Genomic DNA, 24,342 nt, shown 5'->3' with positions numbered 1-24,342 from the left:
CTCTCCTGTGCTCTCTTTCTGTGTGCGTGTGTGTCTATACATATGTATATATAAATGTAATTTCTTTACGTACATATGCATGATAAAGCTCACCAGAAATGACTGAACACAATCTTCATGTATATTATTTAAACCTAGTTCATAGTGGCAGTCTTCCCCTAAGAACTACAGAAGAGTTCACCTGCCATAACTTTGTCTTTTATATTCAAATTAATCTTTCTTTGACTTACAAGTCTCCAAGAGGAAATAGAACCTTTATAGTCATGGTTCTAATGTTTGTATCTAACGTAATGTAATGTACAAAACAGTACCTTTTCTATTTAAATTTTTTGCAAGTGACAGTGGTATATAAAATTAGTAAGCTTCACAAAGACATTTTAAATACATTCCAGATAGCCTAAACATTGTTAAATTACACTAACTTGGATATCAGTCCAATGTTTTTATTCGTTTCTTGGAAACAAAATTCCATAGCATGCTTTTGTTATCCATGTTAGTATTTAGGTACAAATCACACTTAGGTTCTGCTATATGCAAGGTGGTTGAAGGCCCTTCACTCTTTGATTGCATGACTCACTGAATTTGGTGTGAGATTTCATTAAGTAAACTAAAACACTTCGGGGGAAGGAATTACTTAAATATATTTCCTAGAAATAAAATTTTACTAAAAATAAACTTTTATTCCCCAATAATGGGCAATTCTTTACTTCTGTCCTGGCTCAAATTTCACCAGTGTTTCCCAGTACATTCTCTTTTCTTATCCTTGCAGAAATGAGATGGACAATGACAGAGTCAATTTTCACTTAGAACTTACTTAAACCAAAACAATCAGAAAAATCTGTGATAATGAAGACAACAGAGGTATCCTAGGTTCATCTTTCTATGACTTAATAAATGAAACTAAATTAAACGTCAACAAATGATGCAACAAATACAGACATCAAGAATTATTATTCTTTCTGGAAAATCTAGAAAAACTCTTAATGACCCAAGAGTTGAAAGCCTTATGCTAAATTATATTTCTTTAGAAGATCATTTCTAGGACATGTTATCATAAAATGTAGAGGGAAACTGAAAATTGACACCTCTACAAAAAGTATGACACCTGCTAGAGAAAATGGAATTCAGTACTTTCACTGGAATGAACACTCCATGAAGGAAGGAACTGGTGCATACCTTGTACCTAAAACAGGGCCTGGCAGGTCCTAGGCCACAAGTAAACATCATTCTTTTTTTTTTCCTGCTTTTTCTCCCCAAATCCCCCAAGTACATAGTTGTATATTTTAGCTGTGGGTCCTTCTAGTTGTGGTATGTGGGACGCGGCCTCAACGTGGCCTAAAGAGCAGTGCCATGTCAACGCCCAGGATCCGAACTGGGGAACCCCTGGGCCACCAAATTGGAAAGCGTGAACTTAACCACTCGGCCACGGGGCCGGCCCCAATAGTCATCATTCTTAACACCTAAGAAAATATATACAGATGTGTCTGTCCTTCAGTGATACACCTGAAGAAGCTCTTGATTAAAAGAACAATTAAAGCCAATTATTCATTCATTCATTTAGTCAAAAAGTATTTATTGAGGGGCTGGCCCAGTGACATAGTGGTTAAGTTTGAGTGCTCCACTTTGGAGACCCAGGGTTCATGGGTTTCTATCCCAGGCATGGACATGTACACCACTCATCAAGCCATGCTGTGGTGGCATCCCACATACAAAATCCAGGAGGACTCGCACAGATGTTAGCTCAGGGCCAATCTTCCTCACCCAAAAAAAAAAAAAGTTTACGTATAGAACACCTAGTACTTGATAATTATTAAGGCTCCAGAGATAAACAATTTTTCTACTTTAAAGTTTATCATCTAGTAGTCAGACAAAACATAATACAAAAGTACATATACTAATTTATAATTACAAGTTGTGATAAGGGCCATGCTAGATGAAAACAAGGCACAGTAAGAAAGAATTTTCCTGGGGTTGGGCTATAGCGAAGGCGGGGCATCTGTTTGAGTGGTGAGAAGAGTCAGGAGTGAGCATACAGCAATGACGCTCTTTATATGCAGAAGCTAGAGATCGTAAAACCATGGGTGGGCCTCTGAATCCTACAGGAAAAAGGCCTCCACTCATGTGGGTCAGGGTGCTGGCCAGCTGAGAGCCTAAGCACCAAACAGCCAGGTTCTGTGCCTCCTTCCAGGTTCTCCCACTACCCACCTACTCTCCCTGGCTTGCATCTGGGACTGCAAAGCTCAGGGCTGCCTTCCAGTTCTGGCCTTGCTTACCACTTACTAAGGATCTGGCCTTGACCAAAGCTTTAACCTTTTCAAATTTTCATCTCCTCAAGTTAATGAGAACGATAATTCTGCACCAGATTGTTGAGATGATCAAATAAGGCAGCACTCATAATATGTGATGTAAGTAACGCAACTGTTTACTGTGATTGAAATGATGATGAGGAAGAAGGTGATGTGAATGAATACCCTTTGTGGAAACACTCTGAAATCAAACACTTCTAGGTTAGCCTATGAGCTACACTTCTGCTGTTTTTCAATACCCACACCGGTACCTAGGGCAGTGGTTTTCAGTCAGCAGCACTTGGAAATGTGCAGAGGGAAAGGAGGTTGTTAAATTTTTTTTGTCATGTGACAACCAGAATGTAATGGGCAGGGGCCGGGGATGCCAAAGGTTCTGCACTGTGTGGGCCAACCCCATACATCGAAGAACTGTCTAACCCAAAATGCCAATAGTGCCTGGTGAGAACCACTGCTTTGACAGAAAAGAAGCATTCAGTAAACATTTGTAAGATAAATGAAAGCTACATACGTCATTTATTTCCTTCAAAGCACAATAGACTGCCAGTCCTTTGAAATCAAGGAACGTAGCTCCTTCATTTTCAGCTGCCCAGGTCCCAACACTGAACCTAACACACAAGTATTTAATGACTATCTCTTAAACATTCAACCAACAAATTAAGACAATCTACTAAACTACAAGAAATTACAACTATTTGATATGGGCCTGGTAAGGGAGTGCTGTTGAAGATGTTTGCTCCAGGTATAAGAAAAATACTGAAAAAACAATACTAAAACCTAGAGATCCTAAGGAAATGAAGCTTTCCTCCATCACCAGATGACTAATTTCAATTTTGGAATATGATCCCCACAAGAACAAAGTCAGAAAAAGTAGTGCTTTATGAAGATCTCTATGCTTTACAGAGGTACATTAATTTAACCCAAAGACACTTCTCTGGATACCAGTTTAAAGGTAGGCAGGCCAAAACTAAGCTACTTGAATATCTACTTCTTTCTTTGGGGGAAAAAACCCACCAGAAGAATATACAGAATATATTATACTGCATGCTTTTGTGTTTCAAAAGAACTAAAGTAGTATTCTCAAGGACTGAGATAATGGGAGCCAAGCAAGTGTTTAAAATAGCAAAAGGTTACAAAGCAACTGAATGAAGGACAGTATGAAATAAGGGAAATAGAGAAAAGAAAGTATCAGAAGGCTTAAAGATTAGATCATCTTTCCTAAGCCAGAGAAAGGGCAAACTTTTCATCAAGGGTTGAGAGAAAAAAACATAGCAAGTCAATTCTAGAGACATGGCAGAAATAGGGGTAAAAAATATAAAACAATATATGCAAGCAAACAGGAAGAGAAAAACTGAATATACAGTAAGTCCATAGCATTCATGAAAATATAAATAGTAACGCGATAATTTTTCAGATCTTAAAAAAGCTTTCAGAATTGAAATGGTGAATTTGAAATTGAATTGCATTTGACTGCAAATACATTTTTAACTGATATTTCTCCTAAACAGAGAAGTTCTTTTTTAAAACTGAAAATTCACTTGCATAGATCCAAAAAATTCACTGTTTGAAAGACAAAGAAAATATAACAAATTAAATTTTATAATAGGAGCTATTCATGTCTCAGAGTAGACAAACAATGCTAGGTCCTTAAAATAAATTAAATTATCAACACCAGTATAACCAGGAATTTCATTATAGGAGCTTTGTATGAAGTGAAATACACAAGAAAAAATTCCCAGAAGAGAGGCAGCATACAAGCAAATGAACAAATAAAAAATTGTCAATCAAAGTAACGTCAAATTTTTAATATTGTCAGAAAGTCTAACTTGCTTCTTTAGGGAAGTTAAACACATCATCTGTGGACCCCTATAACAATCTCCATTTATTATGACCAGTTCACCTGAGCAAAGTGTTAACATGGAAGATAGTATTAACACATTCTCCTTTTCCCTGCTATATACATCAGAAAAAAATCAGATCATTTATTGGTTGTTTGAATGAAGGCTTAGAAACTTATAATAGGTCTATAGTGGTACTGAGAATATAATGAATTTTATATATTTTTTAAAGTGTTGGATTTTGTCAAAGAGAGGAGAGGAAGGATCACAAATAAGAGCCACAGTATTTCTTCAAGACGAGCACTTAGGTTCTGGTGTTTAGAAAGAAGTTGCATGGGATGGTTTATACCTCCTTCCTTTCCAGCCTCACTTCATCTCGACCTATTCTGAAGTGTGTTCGATAAAAACAGAACTTCTACAATGATCTCAAGTGCCTACACAGCTTACTTCCGGTTTCATGTCTCATCTGATCTTGCATCAGAGCCCAAACACAGCCCAGTGGATACATGGCAAGCTTCGAGCAACTGATTACTATGTCTAGGCTTTCACATTTATGAAGAATTAAAATTCGAACCATCAACATGGCCAAACATAGGAGCTTTTGGTTGTTGCTCACTTAGAAGATTCATGTGGCTTAAACTTACCTGAGTTTTAGAGTCCTTGGTTCTCTTACTTAAAAAAAAAATCATAGCTATTTCAAAAGGAACTATGAAGCAGTTGAGGCCATTAAACACAGCCAGCCCTTTCTGCTTTGACCTTCAACACGGACATATACAAACTCAGTTTTAATCAGAAAATTGACAACTAGAAAAACTCTGTTGTGTAAGCACCTACGAAAAAAACAGATCTTTGCATAGAACTAGCTGACAAAATGAAGTCTCCCTAAAACTCTTACAATTATTAGGAACGTGACAGTCCTAAATAAAGCTCTACTGGAAAAGTTTCTCTCTTAAATAGAAACTGACCCTCTCACCTTCAATCAAAGTAGTTACATGGTTTATTTTAATAAGTGCTTCATGTCTACAGATCTCTTTAATAATTTCATTGACTTATTACTATACCAAAGGTATTTTACTTTGAGGTCTAAAACATCCCTTTCTTTGTGACCAAAAGATAAATACCTGTGTGGAAGGTAATGTGTATTATGTTCTTTGAACAATGGGATCCGCTAAGTGATGTATAACTTTGGCCGTGATCTCACACTGAGGTTTCCATTCGATAGGCGTCTGCTTGCAATCTAAATCAAAGATTCAAAATCCGGTCTTGGACAAATAAAGGAAAGCTCCAATTCCGAGAGCATCTATGACCTCAACGTAAAATTAATTATTCAATAGTAGTGATCAAGTATGTATACTGCCTGAAACCACAAGCCAAGGAGATGTGGTCTCAGTGATCGTTTCTCCAGACATTCTTCATTGTCCCTGCCAGCCAGCCACGATGGTCTCCAGCCTGTTCAGACATCTGCCCACTGTGTACTTCAAGTCTTTCAAACAACCACTTCCTAATAGAAGTTAATTTGAAGCTACAATGAACCGATCCCTCGCCTGCTCCTAACTCAAAAGTGAATTTGCCCATCTCCTTCAAGAAACGGCACTATCCACGATTTACCTCCTACTGTTCCAAAGGCACAATTCATTAATGTCCTTTTCTTCATGACACTAGCACAATTAAGGTATGCTATCTACCCAGAAGGGCCTACCTCTAAAAATCATAACAAATAACATTTATCTGAAATCTTCCTTTAAAACTTCAAAGGCACTAATCTTTCTGTTTTATTTTTCACAATGACATCTCGAGGTTTTCAACATAAAGACTAAGATACTTTGTACAAACTCGTCTGCTCTTGGCCGTGCTGCAATTTTATTTATTCAACAAATACCTCGCCCACGCCGTTTGTACTTGACATAAAGGTCAGTGAAGTGCCGCTTTTGTCCTCTACATACACACCTGTATCAAAAGCACACGATTGGCTTGCAGACGTCCCCTGTTCCCCCTCTTCCCCTTAGTAAGTTGCTCACCCACCCCATCCCTGAAACACTTCCTCCTCCAAAGCAGCAGGCGAGCGAGGCGAGGGATACGCGCTACACCCGCAGCTGTCACCGCGGCCAGCCGGGCGCGCATGCGCACCGCGGTCGGGGGAGTGGGGTGACGGGTGCTCACCCGGGAGCAGGTCTGGGCTGGGCAGGGCGGGGCCGGGCCTGAGGGCGAGCCCAGCGGGCAAGGGGCGAGCGCGAGCGACCACGGGCTCGGGGAGGTCAGCGCCAGCGAGGACAGCGGGGCGTGCGGGCACACTCACAATTTCAGCATCCACTCTCCCTCCATCACCAGCGTCCAGTTGGAGGCGGTCATGGGCCGCACCCGGCTGCGCTCCTCAGGCAGCGCGGCCTGCTCGGGGCCGGCCTCCGCCGCCGCCGCCGCCGCGACCCAGGCGGCCACCAGCGCCGTCAGCAGCGGGCCGCAGCGCCCGGCCGCCATGTTGGCGCGCGGAGCGAGGCTCCTCGGCGCTGGGTGCGGGGAAAGCGGCGACGGACCCGCGGCCTCGCTTCCCTGCCAGACGGGGCCTTTCCAGGTGGTCGGAGGAGACGCCGGGTCGCCCCGCCTCCGCCCGCCGCACCCCAGACCCCGCTCCGGACGCGGGCGGCCGCGCCGCCTCTTATCGGCCGGGCTCGCCGAGGCCACGCCCCCTCCTGCCTCGACTTGCCGTTGCCCGGGGTGTCGGTTGCCATGGCAACGGCCGCCCTTTCTTCCTGAATGCCGCGCTGAAAATAAACAGATGACCCAATGTTGCTTAAGTTAGAACATGCACCGCGTGTGCCCAGCTCCCCGGGAAGTGGGGTTGGCGCGTGTGGGTTTTTCTAAAGAGAAATATGGCCCGTAATTTAAAAATGCATCCCCTCCTCAGGGGTAGCCAAAATAACAAGTGGACTGCAAGGTAAACCTGTTTAATGAAAAGCCGAGGGCCGTGGTGGGCATCTCTTGCTAAAAGGGAGAGGAAAATGTCAGTACTCTCTGCAGGTGTGAATTGAAGCATCATTCCCTAATTGGAGTCAATAGTGAAACTAGACTATGCAATTGTGTTGTTTGACAAAAATAATTTTAATTTCATAAAAATTTTTACAACGTGGGTCTTAACAGATAAAATAAGTCAGTTAATAAGAATGTTGCCGGTTGCAACAAAATGCACCCCACACTTCTCTAGGCTACAGTTTTGTCAGATCTAAAATGAGAATATCCTTAAATGATTTCCAGATCTCTTTCCAGATACGCATAAGGTGCATCTGTACCTTGAGACCACCATATCTTTAGTGTGTATGATGGAATTACACTTAGAGGGTTGGTGAGCTTTTTCAGAATATGCTTTATAAGAATTTATTAGGTGTGCAAAGTGTAAAACTGGGTAATGTGGTCGATATGTCATGAAAAGTATGTTTTCTGTCCTGGGCTTAAAACAAAAACAGCTATACAACTAAGACTATTGTAGGGCACATAAAATAAATACTGGCCTTGATATCAGTTCCCCTACATTAAACTCAGCATATATGCGGCTAAAACCAAAAGCACCCATCCCCCTTCCCTGCTTAGTCCTCGGCTGCCGGGCACCAGAATCCACCATCCACCACAGAGGCAGACAACCAAGGGTATCCATTCCTCATCTTGCCATCCCCCTCTCTACAAGCAGCCTCACAAAGGCAAGCGCAAGCTGGTGGGAAGGTGCCAACCAGCAAGGCCACATGCCTGACAACATTTAAAACCCCTTGCCTCCCATCTTTCAGGGAGTCAAGACGAATTTGAGGGCTCCCTCTCCTCTCCTGGCTGACGTCACCCAAAATACAAATCCTTTCCTTGCATAAGCCTGGCATTCCAGTTTTATTTGGCCCCTCTTGTGTGGCAAGTAAAGAACCTGTGTTTGTGTCCAGTAGCAATGTCAGTCTCCAATCAGTACTTATAGGAGAGAAGAATTAATTTTGCCTCCAGAGAAGATCTTACCTGAATTAGGTGTTAATTAGTAGTCGCTAAATTCTAAGTGTAGCCAGGTCTTATCATCAAAATATGACTGAAATTTACAAACTATTGTAAATTTGGAAAATGTCCTTGCAATAAGTATTACTAAAAGTCACTGTTATTGGATACAGATCAATCTTATAATCTCAATGGAAAATATTTTATTGTGCTTATAAAAGAAAGAGATTCATGCATGGGGATTCTACCATTCTGTTCAGTACAATTTTTATACGTGATATGCGATTGGTAAAGAAAGATTCTTAGGGCTGGCCCAGTAGTATAGTGGTTAAGTTCAAGTGCTCCACTTTGGCAGGCCAGGGTTCATAGGTTCAGATCCCGGGTGCAGACCTACACACAGCTCATCAAGCCATGCTGTGATGGCATCCCACATACAAAATAGAAGAAGATTGGCACAAATATTAGCTCAGCAACAATCTTCCTTGAGCAAAAAGAGAAAGATTGGCAAGAGATGTTAGCTCAGGGCTAAACTTCCTCATCAAAAAAAACAAAAAATTCTTAAAAATAGGATCTGATATTAAGGAATTACTATTAATTTTGTTGGGTGTGTTGATGGTGTTATGACCATATTTTTAAAAATCTTTATTGGTTACAGATAGTGAAATATTTATGGTTGAAGTAATATGATATCTAGAATTCACTTAAAAAAACTCCAGAAATGAAATGTGGGGAGTGAAGGAAGGACAGATGAAACAAAAATGGGACAACGTCAATGTTGAAGCCAAACTCATTTTTGCTTTTCTGTCTACTTTTGCGTATGTTGGAAAATTTGCAAAATGAAAAATTGAAAAGAGAGAGTATATCTGAGGCACGAAAGATACTGACTGTTGAAGGTTTTTCCATATCTAACACTAAATGTGTGTTCAAAAATTGCATTTCTTACCCTTCAGACTAAGTTCAGTAGGAAGGAATGTAGCAAGAATGTGTAGGAACAAATGTGCAGTGTGGTGGCACAAACCAAGGTCAGGGAGCGGTGCTGTCAGACCATGATTGGCCTCTCGGCCTGACACTTCCCACCTCTGTGACTTAGGGCTAAAACTAGTTGACACCGAGGTTCTGTTTAAATGCAGGCAGTAATAGAGCCTACCGCATAAGATGGCCGTGAAGACTAAATGAGATAAATATAATGCCCGGCTCACGATATGATTCAACAAAGGTTACTTCTTATTATTTGGAGGCACAACATGCTACAATGATTGTAAGACTCTCTATTTTTCCTAGGTTAAAGTCAAATTGACTTACATGGTACACAAAGTCCTCTACAGTCCAGCTTCAGTTTTGCCCACTTTACGTTCCACCATCCCCACAATCGCCTATGCTCCAGTAACACAAAGCTACTCCCCGTTTCCGAAGCACATAGTGATCACTGGTGAAATCTTTTACAGTGTGATGTGAGGTTGGGTTGACAATGGGTCCCCAACCTACTTCCCCTTCTTTAGGGTTCAAGAGGGAGTTACAATCCAAATACCCTTTCCTTATACCCCTAGATCTGCACATTTATCACCACTGCATCACATTTCTACCATAGGAATATTGGCCATTCCCAAATTTACAGTGTAATCAACATCACATTATTTCAGTTAAAATCGTTGTGTCCATAGAAAGTGGTAGTATGCTGGAATTTGTTGGACAAACAGTTGGCTCCCTTTTCTTAAACTCCGTCCCATTAACTTCCTGTTCCGACATCCCCTCTTCATCTACCCCTTCTGGATGACAGTCTTTAAGTAGAATCATGTGTGGCTATTTCTGAGTCCACAGCATGGTAGTAAGAACCCACCAAGGAAAAAGTCTGCATGGCCAGCACCTCACAGAAGAGTGAGGGACACCCAGCTTTAACGATACTGCAGCTGCTGTCTCATTAGATCTGTGCTCTCTAGAAAAAAAAATATATATATGTGTTCTCTAGAAAAAGATCTGTGTTCTCTAGAAAAACAAAAAAAATACAAGATACTTATATGCCTCCTTGCCTCTTTGTTCTGCTTAGAACCCTATTCTTCTCTAGTAGCCTAGTGAATCATTATTCAGCCTCTATCGTGTAGCTCACACTGTACCTCCAATAGTCATGCGGAATTAGCTGCTCTCTCTTCTTGGATCTAATAGCTCTTCCCCGTATAACTCTATCACATTGTATATAATTACATGTAGTTATAACCCTCTTTCCTCATTCCTCCAACCCCTAGTAGGAACTCTTCACAGTTAAGGGCTTTGCCTTATATGTCTTTGCATCCCTGCAGAGCACAATACCCAACTCATAGTAGTGATTGGCATAGGCATCTTCCCACATGGCCTCCAAGACCCTCACCTCCTGGTATTCAAGCCCTTGTGTAATCATCTCCCCTTGAGTGTGGGCTGGTCCACGGGACTCACTTCTAATGAATAAAATATAGCTAAAGTAATGGGATATCACTTCTGTGATAAGGTTACAAAAACCTGGGACCCCATCTCTTTTTCTCTTGCTGGCTCATTCTGAGATGCCATATGGAGAGCTCCATGTGACAAGGAACTAAGGGAGGCCTCTAGACAAGTTCTCGTGAGGAAGTGAGGCCTCAGTCCAACAGCCTTGGAAGAACTAAATTCTGTGAACAACCACATGACTGGCCTAGAAGCAGATTCTTCCCCTATTCTTGAGATGACTGAGCATTATGAGTGACCCAGAGCCAGAGGGAACAGCTTAACTGGGTCCTCCAGCCAACAGAAACTATGAAATAATAAATGTTGTTTTCAGCCATTAAGATTGGGGTAATTTGTTATGCAACAACAGGTAACTAGGTCAGTGCTTAATCCTTTGCATGTTTAAAGAATGGAAGTACAATTTTAGGAAGATTGGTACCTGGTACTGAGAGAAAGAGTTTTTGTCCCTAGAGTAGTTACCAATGGTGGCACTAAGGGTCAACTATGATTTCACAAAAAACACATGGTTCTTAGTGGAAAAGGAATTGCTTGGACTCTGATGAGGTGACGCAATAGCAGGAGAAAGAGGAAGAGTGTGGTGGGTGCATATCCAGTTCCATTCTCTTTCCCAGTCTGCAGAGGAGGATGCTTTCACACCCTCTTCAAAGTCACGCATATTAGTGTAAAAGTTCTGGCCACTGGTCTGCAAGCAGAAGGGATGTGAATGTGTATCACTTGCAGATTGAAGCATTTAATCACTGGTGCAAGATGCTCCAGTGTTCCCTTTGCCTGCTGTGGAACCTTAGGGAAAAGGTCATGAGTGGCCAGCCCTGTGGCCAAGTGGTTAATGTTCCATGCGCTCCGCTCCAGCAACCCAGGTTCACAGGTTCAGATCCTGGGCACGGATCTACTCCACTCCTCAGCCATGCTGTGGAGGCATTCCAGATACAAAATGGAGGAAAACTGGCACAGATGTTAGCTCAGGGCAAATCTTCCTCTCTCACACACACACGAAAGGTCATGATCTAGGAGTTTCCAGGACCAGAGAAGCCTGAATTGCTGAGAGGCGTTAGGGAGGACAGCGCCCTGGACAGTCTCCTGGATTCTAAATGGACTCTGCATAGGCAAGATATAAATTTTCATTATGATAAGCCCATTCAGGTAGGCTATTGCTGGATAATTAACCATCTCAATATAGTGTCTCACAGTTCTGGGGTTTGATAGGCTCAGCTGGACTGTTTTTGCTTGGGTTCTTTCATATTCTGGCAAGCACCTGGGGGCTAAGGCTAGAGTTATTCTGGCACCTGGTACATGATGGTTAAAAAAGCTGGGGACTGAGGGGGCATCTCTCCTATCCATGCAGCCTCTCCATGTGGCTACTTGGGCTTCCTTCAGCATGGCGGTTGGAGGGCTGTCATACTTACTTCCTCTAGAGTGAGAGTTCCCAGAGGCCTGGGTAGAAGCTGCATTGCTTCTTAAGAACTTGCTTCAGAAATCTGAGAATGTCACTGCCACCACATTCTATTGGTCAAACAAGTCACTAACGGCCAGTCCAGATTTAAGAGAAGAGGAATTAGACTTTGCCCCTTAACAAGAAGCAGCAAAATAATTGTAACCGTCTTTCATCTGTCAAAAAGCCACTCTGAAAATGTGGAATTGTTTGTCCCTGAAGCATCGTCTAGCCTATTCTGACTAGTCCACTATCTTCCTTTGATGGCTTAGTCAAGAGTAGCTTGGGGGGTGTTTTGGGGGTGATATTTCCAGAAAGCGGAGTGAGAACTACCTCTCCCTTTTTACCTTTTGTGGGTAGGCTCCCCCTGTGAGGTAAAAGGTATTGGAAAGAATGGTTTACAAGCCTTTGGATAGCTACATGCTTTGATGCCATGGTATTTAAGTACTCATGGACTTCACAGGATTTTTGTTAAACTTGTTCAAAAAGACTCGTAAGAATACGCTAACATTTTTGTAAACAGACTCATAAGGATCAGATATCTGTCTTTTGTACTCTGTGTCCTTTTTACACATTGAACAATGGATGTAAGAAAATAATTTACCAAGTAAGATAAGAACTTATATACCAGTGGTAGAAACTTTTAATACATACTAACAAGCAAAGACCTCGATAAAATTGGCAGTGCGCGACTTGATATTATGAGGATAATCAATGAGAGATAAGGAGATTATATTCAGATTACAAACTCCATAATAATAGGGTATAGAAAAAATATACAACAGTTTTCCTATGGAGGATGGTGAAACCAGTATGAAAATATTAAATAAGTTATGCCATGCTGTAAAATTAGTCCATAAAGTAATAATAGGACAGGAATTTAATTACACAAACAGATTTGCTAAATGCCTTACAGGAACAAGAGATGGAGGGAGAGTTTAAATAGGACACTTCCTAGAACAGATGGCAGAAGAAACCATGAAGGATGGAAATACACGCAATTGTTCCAAGCTAGTGACTAGAAACAGATTCAGAAGGAGACTTGATAAGCCTCCAAGAAACAGCAAGCCCAGGACTACCTCTTGGTGAAAAAGAATCAACTAATTTCTTTAAAAACTAATAAACGAGCTCAGGAAAAGCTGCATACAAGAGAAATGTAGACAAATCAATTCTCTTCCTACACACTAGTAAGAATTGATTTTAAAATGTAATTTAGACAAATATCTTATTCAAACACAATGAAAACAATAAAACAAAACCTAAAGAAACGTGCAAGACATATGAAAAAAGCTCGAGGACTTTATATGGCAGAGATGTCAATTTTCCTAATTTAATCTATAAATCTAATGCAGTATGATTCAAAATCCAACCAGTCTTTTATATAGAATTCTAAAAGTCTACCTTAAAAAGTTAATGCTTAAGACTAGCCAACAGGGTTTTGAAAAAGAACAATAATGCAGGTCTTGCCTTCTCAGGTATTAAATCTGCTATAAAGTTACAGTAAGACAGGAAAGTATTATATAAGAAGCAGCAAATAGATACATGGATCAGAGTAAAGACTCAAGAAACAAAACTGTATGTATACGGATATTTATATATGTTAAAGGTGGTATATTAGTCAGGATAAGGTAGACGTAGGCTGCAGTAACAAACACACCCCAAAATCTCAGAGGCTTGACTCATAAAGCTTGTTTCTCTGTCACGCAAAATCCACTTTGGATCTAAGAGACTCTGTGGAAGCTGAACACCAGGCAGGGTCTACACAATAGAGGCTGCTTCCATCTGATGACACTGTCGTTTCAGCATGAGGCCTCCTCCGTCATCATGGCAGGGAAAGAATAAGTAAAAGGCTGCAAGGAGCTTTGTGCTTCCTTAGTTCAGAAGTAGCACATACCAGTTCAGCTCACGGTCCATCAACCAGAGGTAATCATTAGACTGCCTAACCTATAGGAAGGGTGGTCATCCATGGAAACTGAATATTGATGTATACTAATAATGTCACAAATGGCATTTCAAATCAGTGGGGAGATTGGACTAAGGCACAGTAGTCAGTCAGGACAATTTCCTCTTCATCAAGAAAAAAATATATACATATCTCTACTGCAATCTATACACCAAAATAAATTTCAGATCCACTAATGAAAAAGTTCAAAATAACAAATGCTCTTGGAGAAGTTTTGGGAGAATACTTTTATAATTATCTGGTGGGCAAAGCCTTCCTAAGTAACACATGAAACACTGAGGCCATAAAAGGATTCTGGTAAATTTGCCACACGATGAAGAATAGTTTTTTAAGTAAAGTCAAATCAGGCAAAATGACCTGAATTATACACAATATACAAAGGTTTACTATCCCTGAAATTCAAGAAGTTCTACTAATAATTTAGAAAAAGACATACAACACAGTAGGAAGATATATAGGGTCATAAATACCTATGGAATAAGAAATAGAAATGGCAGATGAATGTGAAAAGCTGCTTGTGCATAATGCCGATCAGGAAAGTACATTTTATAGTCACTAATACAGCTTGGCTGACTATTCCCTCTGATTCCCCTTTGGGTTCAACCAACTGTGACTAGGACAAGACACCCTAATATTATAAAATCCTCAGTGAAATCTAAATATAATAGCTCCCTTCTGTAACTACTTGTCTTCCTCACTTTTTGATTATACTATACTTTCTGATTACATGGTGTTTGGGAACCTGGCACATGTGTGTCAATTTTCAAGTCAGATTAAATTGAAACTGGAAAAGAAGGAGGCATAATTTTTTCTATAGCAATTGTATGCCATAAATCTGGCAAATTGTACATGAAAGGGAAAAAATTTCAATGAATTCAAGTATAAAAATTACCTATAATCTCTGGTGATCTCTAATAATTACCAGGCCCTGGATATTGAAACATACCAACTTGTGTGTTCATTTCATTTAACAAATTTTATGGAGCATGTATTGTGTGTAAGCCTTGTACTAGATGCTGAGACATCAAGAGAGGCATGAGGCTCTGTTCTTAATGAGCAAGGTGTTAACTGATAATACATTAAATAACCTTCAGAAAACACTAAGTGTTGGATGGTCTAGAGCATTTCAGAATAGGAGGGCTGAGACTAAGCCGTGGAAGATATCCAACTTTAGAGCTACTCTGATATGTAGGTAGGAACAGAGCAGGTGAAGAAGAGAAGCAGAGAAAATTCCAGATGGAGAAAATGACCTGGTAACAAGAAAGTATAAGCACCTCAAAGTTTAACTCTCAACCTTAAAAAACAGATTTGAAACATGTTTATTATGAACAAATATCTGTTGTCTTTTGGCATTCGAAGGTTGGGAAATCAGGAACTGTTTTTGTGCACATAACATGTTAGGCAAAATTTATCTTCTATCATAGAGAAGAAATTGGAAAGGAACAAAGATGTCCACGGAGTTTATTGCTCTACTTCAAGGCAACAAAACACATTAACTAAACCATCAGTTCTTGGTATCCACACAAGAATTCACCTTACAGATCTCATTTTAGTAAATATTTCTTGATATTTGAACCAAATATTTCCCAAGTTACTTAAATCATGAATTTAAAAGAAAAAGTTTTGGTTTTTTTGTGTTTTCTTTACATTTCAGTGAAGGTAGAAAACTGTTTACCATTTAATAAATTTAATGTTATACTCTTAAGTATAGTCTTTGTCCCTGTTTCAAGCTCCTTTCCCTTTGTCATCATATAAAATTTGGAAATCCAAAATTAGACGCAGATGAGCATTAAAATATTAGGTAATGCAGGCCAAGAATTCAACATCTTGTATTTTACCTTATAAAATACTTTGGGACAATTGCTAGGCAGTGATTTCTATGTTGCTGATAGAAGCTGGCAAAACAGCTTAAGCGTATTCTGTAAGAGAAAACGTAAGTAAAATGTAACTAAAAGAAAAGTCCATACTTCACACAAATCAGTAGTACAATTTGCTGCTAAAGCATAAACATAATACTTTAAAATTATAAATATAGTAGGATAGATTCTATGTAACACCATTTAGCCAGACCACCAGTGGGATGCTGGTAAATGTGTAGCAACCCACTTCCCTGAGGCCGGGAAGCCCTGATTCATTGAGTTTGCCAATTTATATGGTCTAAGTACCCCCACCATGGCTGATTTCAAACTACCAACTTGATGTCCTCCAGCTAGTAAAATTTTGTAAATTTATCATTTGGCCCTTACGATCTGGTATCTGGTGCAAGATGACTCTAGCACCCCACTGCCATTATACTACCACTTAATAAAATGCTTACCCTTTACTTATTATTCTAAATACTAAAGATATGGATTTAAAAACTCTAAAATAGTTAAAAAAAATATATGAATATAGGTATGTGTGTATGTTTTGCATATTTATGAACTTAAAATACTACACTTGAAGGGGGTCCGGCCTGTGGCCTAGTGGTTAAGTTTGGTGCACTCCCCTTTGGTGGCCCAAGTTCAGTTCCTGGGCATGGATTTACACCACTCATCAGTGGCTGTGCTGTGGTGGCGGCTCACATATAAAATAGAGGAAGACTGGCACAGATGTTACCTCAGGGCAAATCTTCCTCAGCAAAAAAAAAAAAAAAAAAGTACTATGCTTGATTCAATCCTATGTTTTTAGACATTTATTAAATTTCTGCCTTTTAAAGTTTTTTAAAAACATAGCCAAAGAACACATATGTTTTTAAGTGATTCTTACATATAAATGTAACAGGTGTTGAGTTACTACTTGCATCTGTTGCTGCACACACACACACCCCTTTGCATTTTTAAATGACTCAATTTAGTACAGGTGGTTGGACTGTGGCAATGACACTCTTTCCAATATAACTAAATGACGCTTTTCCCATGTTCTGTGACAGATTTACGACACTGCCTAAACCCTAATGAATTATGACATTTTTTTCCTCAAAATGCATTTACATAAAAGACAACATATACTTTAAAACACTGTAATATGAAACATGCACTATAGTCAAGTTTTTAGCTTCTATCTTTTTTTACCAATAAAAAGGAAAATAAATCCATGTAACACTTAAAAATACTTGTTTTCCCCATACCAAAGGGCCATAAATATTAGCCTAGTTTTATTTCACGTTTAATTTGAAAGTATGAGCACTTTCTCTGTTATCTTATTCTGTGCCATACAAAAGAGAGTATTTTCATCACATTATTGAAGGTGATTAAAAAGTCGCTTTCTATAAATTACTGGCCCCTAAAATTCTCACAGGATAAAGGAACTAGGAAATAGAAGCAATCTCAAACCCAGCATTTGATTGAGGAACAGAAAACATCTCTCCTAGGAGAATGTACACAAATGCCCTACCATTTTTTCACTTATGTTAAAACATGGCAGCTTCAAATAAAAAGTTGCGTTGGCTATTGTGAAAGAGTAACAACCATTCCTGTATTCATGGAGATTTTCATTAGAAAATTACTATATCAGTGGTTCGCAAAGGACGATTGGGGGTGACTTTGTCTCCAGAGGACATTTGGCAACATCTGGAGACATTTTTGTTGTAACCACTTGGGAGGGGAGAATGTTACCGGCATCTAGTGGGTAGAAACCAGAGATGCTGCTAAATATCCTACAGTGTGCAGGACAGCTTCCTAGGATAAAGACCCAAAGCGTCAATAGAACCCTTTCACTGTACTCAAACATTTACACACACGTAAATGCACACAGGTGAAGAAATGGAACATCAACAGCACCACTGAAGCCCCCAACTTGCCCGTCCCCAGTCACAACCCCCTCCATCCCCTCTGGTGGTGACTTCTCTTTCAACTCATGCCGCGATTATTTCTTTGCCTATCTTTATAGCTTTTCTATCCATGTACGTATCACTAAACATGAGAGATGAGTCTTGCTTGTTTTGAATTTTATATGAATACAATTTTTATATGAATTTTGTGCCTTCATCAGGTATTCTTTTGCATCTTCTTTCTTTTATCCAACATTATGTCTGTGAAGTTTATGCATTTTGTTGAATGTAGCTGTGGTCTCTTCCTTTAAATTGCTGCATACTATTGCATTATATGAACCAAACAAGATTTAATTACCCAAATAATATAGATTGATGTTTCCATTGTTTCTAGTTTGAGACCATCACAGACAATGCTGCTACAACCAGTCTTGTACATAAACCTTGGGACACGTGTACCGGTTGCTCCAAGCATAGGACTGAAATACCAAATCTCAGGGTACGTATATTTTCAACTTTACTAGATGGTAAATTATTTTCCAAAATAGTTTTTCAATTTATATTTTTGCCAGATGTGTATGAGGATTCCTGTTTAATGATATCTTCTCCAATATTTGCTACTGTCAGACCTTTTAATTCTACCAATCTTGTAGGTAAGTAATGAACCTCACTGAGATTTTAATTTCTATTTATCTGACCACTAAGAAAATTAAGAACTTTACAAATATTTATTGGCCAATTTTTCCTTTTTAGTTATGGGCAAATTTAGGTCTTGTGCTTATTTTTTCCTACTGTTTGTCTAATATTTTCTTATTAATGTTTAGAAGTTCTTTATATATTCTGGAAATTAGTCCTTTGTCAGTTAAGTGTAGCTAGTTTTTCACTAACTTTATTGTGTCTCTTTAATAAATAAAACTTTGTAAAGTTTAAAGGAATTGTATTTAGCTACATTTTCCTTTTCATTAGTGCCTTTTGTGTCCTATTTTAGAGATGTTTCTCCTAATGTAAGGAAGCATCTATTTTACCTATATTATCTCTAAATATTTTCCGGCTGTGCCTTTAGTTTTTGCGCCTTGACACTCCTTAAAATTGTTTTTGGATATGGTGTGAGGTAGGGATCTAATTTAATTTTTTCTCCTATGAGTCCACAGTTGTCCCAGAAACACTTACGGAAGTTTCTTAACCTTCTCTAGTGATCTGTTGTGCCACTCTGTCTTGTCTGCTATACATCTGTTTACATGTAGTGCTATTTCTGAGTTGTCTATTCTGTGTCATTGATGTGTTTGTCTTCCCTACATTAATACCAAACTGTTTTAATTAGTATGTCTTATAATACATCTTGATATCTCACTGAAAAAATTGTACACTTTTCTCTATGTTTTCAGTAAGTTCTTTTGATATTCTTGTTTCTCTATTTTTCCATATACATTTATAATCATTTGATTTGGGCCAAGTCCTAAAAACAAACAAAAATTCCTGGGATTTTTTTTTTAATTGGGATTACACGGGATATATAAAGCAAGTTACAAGAGCTGACATTTTAACATTTTGGAGTTTTCCAACATATCAATAAGTTATAGCTCTCTTAAATACTTCTTATTTAATGTCTTTCATTAAAGTTTCATGGTTTTCTCCATAGAGATTGCACAATTTTTTAAAGCACATACTACTAATTACTCTATTTTAGAGTGCTATTTTATTTTTACTTTTCTCACTATGTAATTATTTTTAATGTCCAGAGTTTATAATACAAGGGCCAGAGCTTTCCCCTTGACTCCAGTTTATAAATTCTCAATTGGCTTGTGAGGCCAATAAGGATACTTCTTCTTGTCTAATATGGTTTCTGGGAAGACTTCGTTCAATTCCTCAATGGTCATCTGATCAAATAGAATTACTATTATTATTAGAATGCTATTTTAAATGGTCTCCCTTTTTTTTTTTTCTAACTCTCTGGTACATATGAATACGAATGATTTTGAATATAAATTTACTATACACTTAACTTGTTAACCTCATTAGTTCTGAAAAAAATTGTCTGAAGTTTTGTGGCAGAAACAGTGTTAGGATGGCTCCTAAGATTCCTGTCCTCTGGTGTACACACCCTGAGTAAGCTCCTCCCCTTGAGTGTGGGCTGGGCTGGTGAACATGATGGGATATCAACCCATGATTAGGTCAAGTTATGAGGGGGGGAAGGAGAGGGGATTTTGCAGAAGTCATTAACACTTCCAATCAGTTGATTCTGAGATAATTAAAAAGGAATTTATTCTGGGTGGGCCTGACCTAATCATTTGAAAGCTCTTAAAGGAGGGACTGAGCTCTTAATAAGGAAAGGGAGACTGCCCTGCAGGCCTGGAGAAGAAAGCAGCCATGTTGTGGATTGCCTATGAAGAGGCGTGGCCTCTGACAGCAGAGCTCCTCAGTCCCACTGCCATGAAAAACTAAATTCTAATGACCCCAGTGCACTTGGAAAAGGGCCATGATCTACAGATGAGAACACTAGGATAAATATTTTGATTTCAGCCATGTGAGATGAGAGCCAAGATCTCTCCTGTGTCTTGCCTGGGCTCCTGGCCCAAAGAAACAGTGAGATAACAAATGTGTGTTTTTAAGCCACTAAGTTTTGGTAATTTGTCACATAAGCTTCCTTTAGATTTTTTACATACAGAACTATATTCTAAATGAATAATGAGAGTTTTATGTCTTTCTTTTCAGTCTTTAAACCATTTATTTCTTATTTCACTCTATTGCTCTAAAACCTTCAATACAAAGTTGACTAGAAATGACAGTAGGGCATTACTGTCTAGTTCCTTATATTGGAGGGAAAGTTCTCAATGTTTCAGTGTTAGGTATGATATTGTAGGATTTTTATAGACATTCTTTATCAGGTTAAATAACTCCTTTTTCCCTAGTTTGCTAAGAAGTTGTTTTTTGTTTTGTTTTCGGGTTTTTTTTGGTGAGGAAGATTTGCCCCGATCTAACATCTGTGCCAATCTTCCTCTATTTTTTGTATGTGGGATACCTCCACAGCATGGCCAATGAGTGGAGTACATCTGTACCTGGGATCTGAAGTCGCAAACCTGGGCCGCGGAAGCAGAACATGTGAAACTTTAACCACTCAGCCCCAGGCCAGCCCCCGCTAAGAATGTTTTTAAGGAATGGATGTTGAATTTTATCAAACTCTTTCTGTACCTTTTAAAGATATTGTATGATTTTTTTCCTTCAAATGGTTAATGTGTTGAATTATATTAACTGACCTTCTAATGTTAAAGCAACCTTTCTTTCTGGGGTAGGGCAGTAGGGAAAGCAATTTAGTCATGTTGCTGTATTCTTTTTATAAATTTTTGGATTCAGTTTGCCAATATTTGGGCTAGGATTTTTGCATCTATGTTCATGAATGAGAATGATCCTAAATTTTCCTTTGTTTTTCTGTCTTCTTTGTGTTTTGATGTCAAGAATATGCTAGTTCATGCACTAAGTTGTCTGAAAAAGTTGTTGGAAATGGCGGGGGTTTTTCCCATGATTGTGTTGTAGAACTGAGTGGTAAAGTATCTATATCTGGAGAACTACTGAAGAATTGGAGATAGTGTCTTCAGGTTGTCAGGATAAATATGTTCAATATGCTAACACTTAAAAACACCCAAACATAGCAAGCTCAACTTGTTTTCTCAGTTCATTAGTGCTCCAGACACATATCTGCAGAAATTGAATGAGGCTCTTAATCAGTGCTTCCTGAACTTATTTGACCACTGAGCACTTCTTCAATCTTAATTTGTAAAATAGAGTGTATTTTGTTAATTTAAAACTTTCTTCTTTCAATCAAGATCCGAGGGAGAGAATTTGTTTGGTATAGTGTTTCATATACACTAAATCCTGAACGAGATGACAAATATAAGCTGAATTAAATATTAAGTTGGCATAGATTAGTTAGTTGATACTACTTATGTATTAAAACTCAGATTTTGAATTCATGATGCATATGAAGCTGTTAACCAGGTGGTTCAGTTATGGAGCAAGAACACAATGCCACACCCAAAAGCAATGTCAAAATAACCCTACTTGTATTCTCAAGTCTTATGAAAGGGACACTTAAGCCATGTGGTACTTCTTAAAAAAACAAAATCAAAAACAAAATATAAAAATGAAATTTGATTCTCCTCCCACCCAACTCCTCACACATCAAAGCTGCACTCAATTCTCTCTCTGACATACACATATCTCAAATGTGTGCCCCTTTCTTAGACCTTGGCCTCCTGTTCTCTTACTTCAATAAGAACCCATAATGTTACAGATTCACGCAAGGATGGGAGAGGAAACAAGACTGGAGGAGGCAAGGCCAACTTCACTTCAGCAGGCAAGGAGAAGGCTGGATAGTCATTGATAAACCGTGGGGGGGTCCTCCATCGGCTTCCCAACAAACACTGACAGACCACATCATTCAGAGAGGTCAGCTATGACATGCTAACGAGACCAATATATGTACATATTTGGTTAGTTTTACTTATATTTGTGAAGATTATCTATGAAAAATTCTTCCTGTGTTTGATTTCTTTTCTTCCAATAGTACACCTATCGATTTTCTAAGGAATATTAAGTTTCCAAGAAACACAATTTTCACAAAATTTACTGGTTTTTAAAGCATCATCTAGTATTTAAATGTCTTTCAAATCATCATCTTTAAGGTGACTTGCGTATGTCGTTGTTGAAGGTGCATTACATAATAAAATTGGTAGATGTAGCATATGGCCTGGTGTCAATCATATAAAAGATATTCAGAAATGATGTGTGGCCTTAATTCCTTAGAGGCCTCTTATCACTTTTGGCCTTGTGAGTTTATATGAATAGTTTCAGTTTCATATATATTGCATCATAGACACCTGTCAAGCTCAGATTTGCAAAAGATCAAGTGATGTTTTAGTAAGGACATGGTACAATAAGTTTCAGTTGATTTATTGGCAGAAATTAAAGTCATAATCGGTCCTATATTGCTAATGGAAAATATTTTGCAATCTTTAAAATATAAAATTTATAATACATATAGAATACTTCCATTTGTTAAAATGGGATTTTATTCCAAAGAGAACTGATTACAAGTTCCTGAACATGTCAGGAGAGAGTAGGTAGAAATTGTCATGGTTGTTCAGAAGGGGGTTTGTTCATTTTGTGATAATTCATAGAGCTATATATTTGTGGTTTGTGTATTTTTCTATATTTTTGTGCTACTTTAAAGCATTTGAAAATTTATGTTGTTAAAGTTTCTTAATATGAGATAATGTTGATCTTATTGGAAAACATAATAAATTAGGTTATGAAAGAGCACATTTAGTACGATTTTATTTTGGAAAAATACGTAAGTGTGTTCATGCACAAAGAAAAAGCTTGAAATGTATGCATCAACAATTTCTTAGTAGTTAATAAAAAGTGCTGTAGTGTGCAGCTGTAACTGATGCAGTTTATAGATAATGCTAATCAGTACGTAAAGAACTTCCTCATTTTTTTTACAGCTTCAGTATTTATGCATAATTTAATCAGTTTCTGCTGATGGCATTTAGGGTATTTCTAAACGTTTGTTCTCATAAAGAATGAATAATCTTATATACACAATGTACTCCATATATGCAAATACATCTGTCCCAGTAGTTTCCTAGAAGTAGAATTGCTGACTTAAGGGAAATATGCATCTGTAACTGTGACAGCCATGGCCCAATGGTCCTTCACAGAGACTGTCTCAATTTATGCTCCTGTAAGCAGTGTATGAAACTACCTGTTTCCACATAACCCTGTCAACACAGCTTGTATTTATTCCATTTTTCCTCCAAAATTGCTTAATGTGGAAAATGTAAAAACCGCTCAACAAACAAATATTTTGGTGGTATTATAAGTGATCCCCTCCCCTTTTGTTGTTTTCTTCCTTTGCTTTTTTTAGATTTTCAAATTAATAGGAAAAAAATCAAGCTACAGAACAGCATGTTTATCATACTACCATTGGTGTAAAGAATGGAAAAAGAATAGATGTCTGTATTTATGTACATGCATAGAAGTGCTTCAGAAGTTGAGGAAACACACAAATTCCTATGAATCAGAGAGATATTTCCCAGTATCAAGCTTTGTAAGAATGGCCAGGACGTCTACAATCAAATGCTCGGATGAAGCAGAGAGAAGTCTGTGACGTCATGGCGGCTACCTCGCACCATCAGCTAGAGATGTATTCTCTATGTGAGGTTCACAGGATCACCTTCCACAGTGGGAGCATTTTATTATGAAGCATCTCCAATTGATGCCCAGGAATAGCCAACCTGACATTCTCCCTAGAGCTCACCTGTACTATAGGTCATCGTTAGCCAGGGCCTGCCTTCTAAGGGCCTTTCAGAGACAATACTTCCACCTCCTAATAAATATCAGTAAGTCTATTTACCTGGAGGTCCAGATTACCGAAGTTAGACTAAGTCCCTTTGAGGCATGTTCCCTGTAAAGGAGTGAGTAGATCTCAGACGGCTAATTTAACTCCCTCCCAGAAGGATTCATTAAAATGTCTCGGGGAAGTTGGACAGCTGGGAATGAGGTAAGATGAAGATTTTAAACGGAATATCCTTTTAGTCCATGTGAATGTATTAATTATTAAAAATGAT

The 24,342-nt window shown here is 38.7% G+C and overlaps 1 protein-coding gene across 1 annotated transcript in view; it reads right to left on the bottom strand.

Moving 5' to 3' along the window:
- TMX4 (thioredoxin related transmembrane protein 4) overlaps nt 1-6,902 on the bottom strand; it is a 46,544-nt gene extending 39,642 nt beyond the window's left edge. The window contains exon 1 of the mRNA XM_023626133.2: nt 6,438-6,902. Coding sequence (XP_023481901.1) covers nt 6,438-6,616 — 179 coding nt within the window. The 5' untranslated portion in view covers nt 6,617-6,902. The remainder of the gene's footprint in view (nt 1-6,437) is intronic.
- Nucleotides 6,903-24,342: the final 17,440 nt, after the last annotated feature.

Source organism: Equus caballus, chromosome 22 (genome assembly GCF_041296265.1).
Source record: "Equus caballus isolate H_3958 breed thoroughbred chromosome 22, TB-T2T, whole genome shotgun sequence".
NCBI lineage: Eukaryota > Metazoa > Chordata > Mammalia > Perissodactyla > Equidae > Equus > Equus caballus.
The sequence above is the reverse complement of the archived record's forward strand: the minus strand, read 5'-3'. Positions and strand labels throughout refer to the sequence as shown.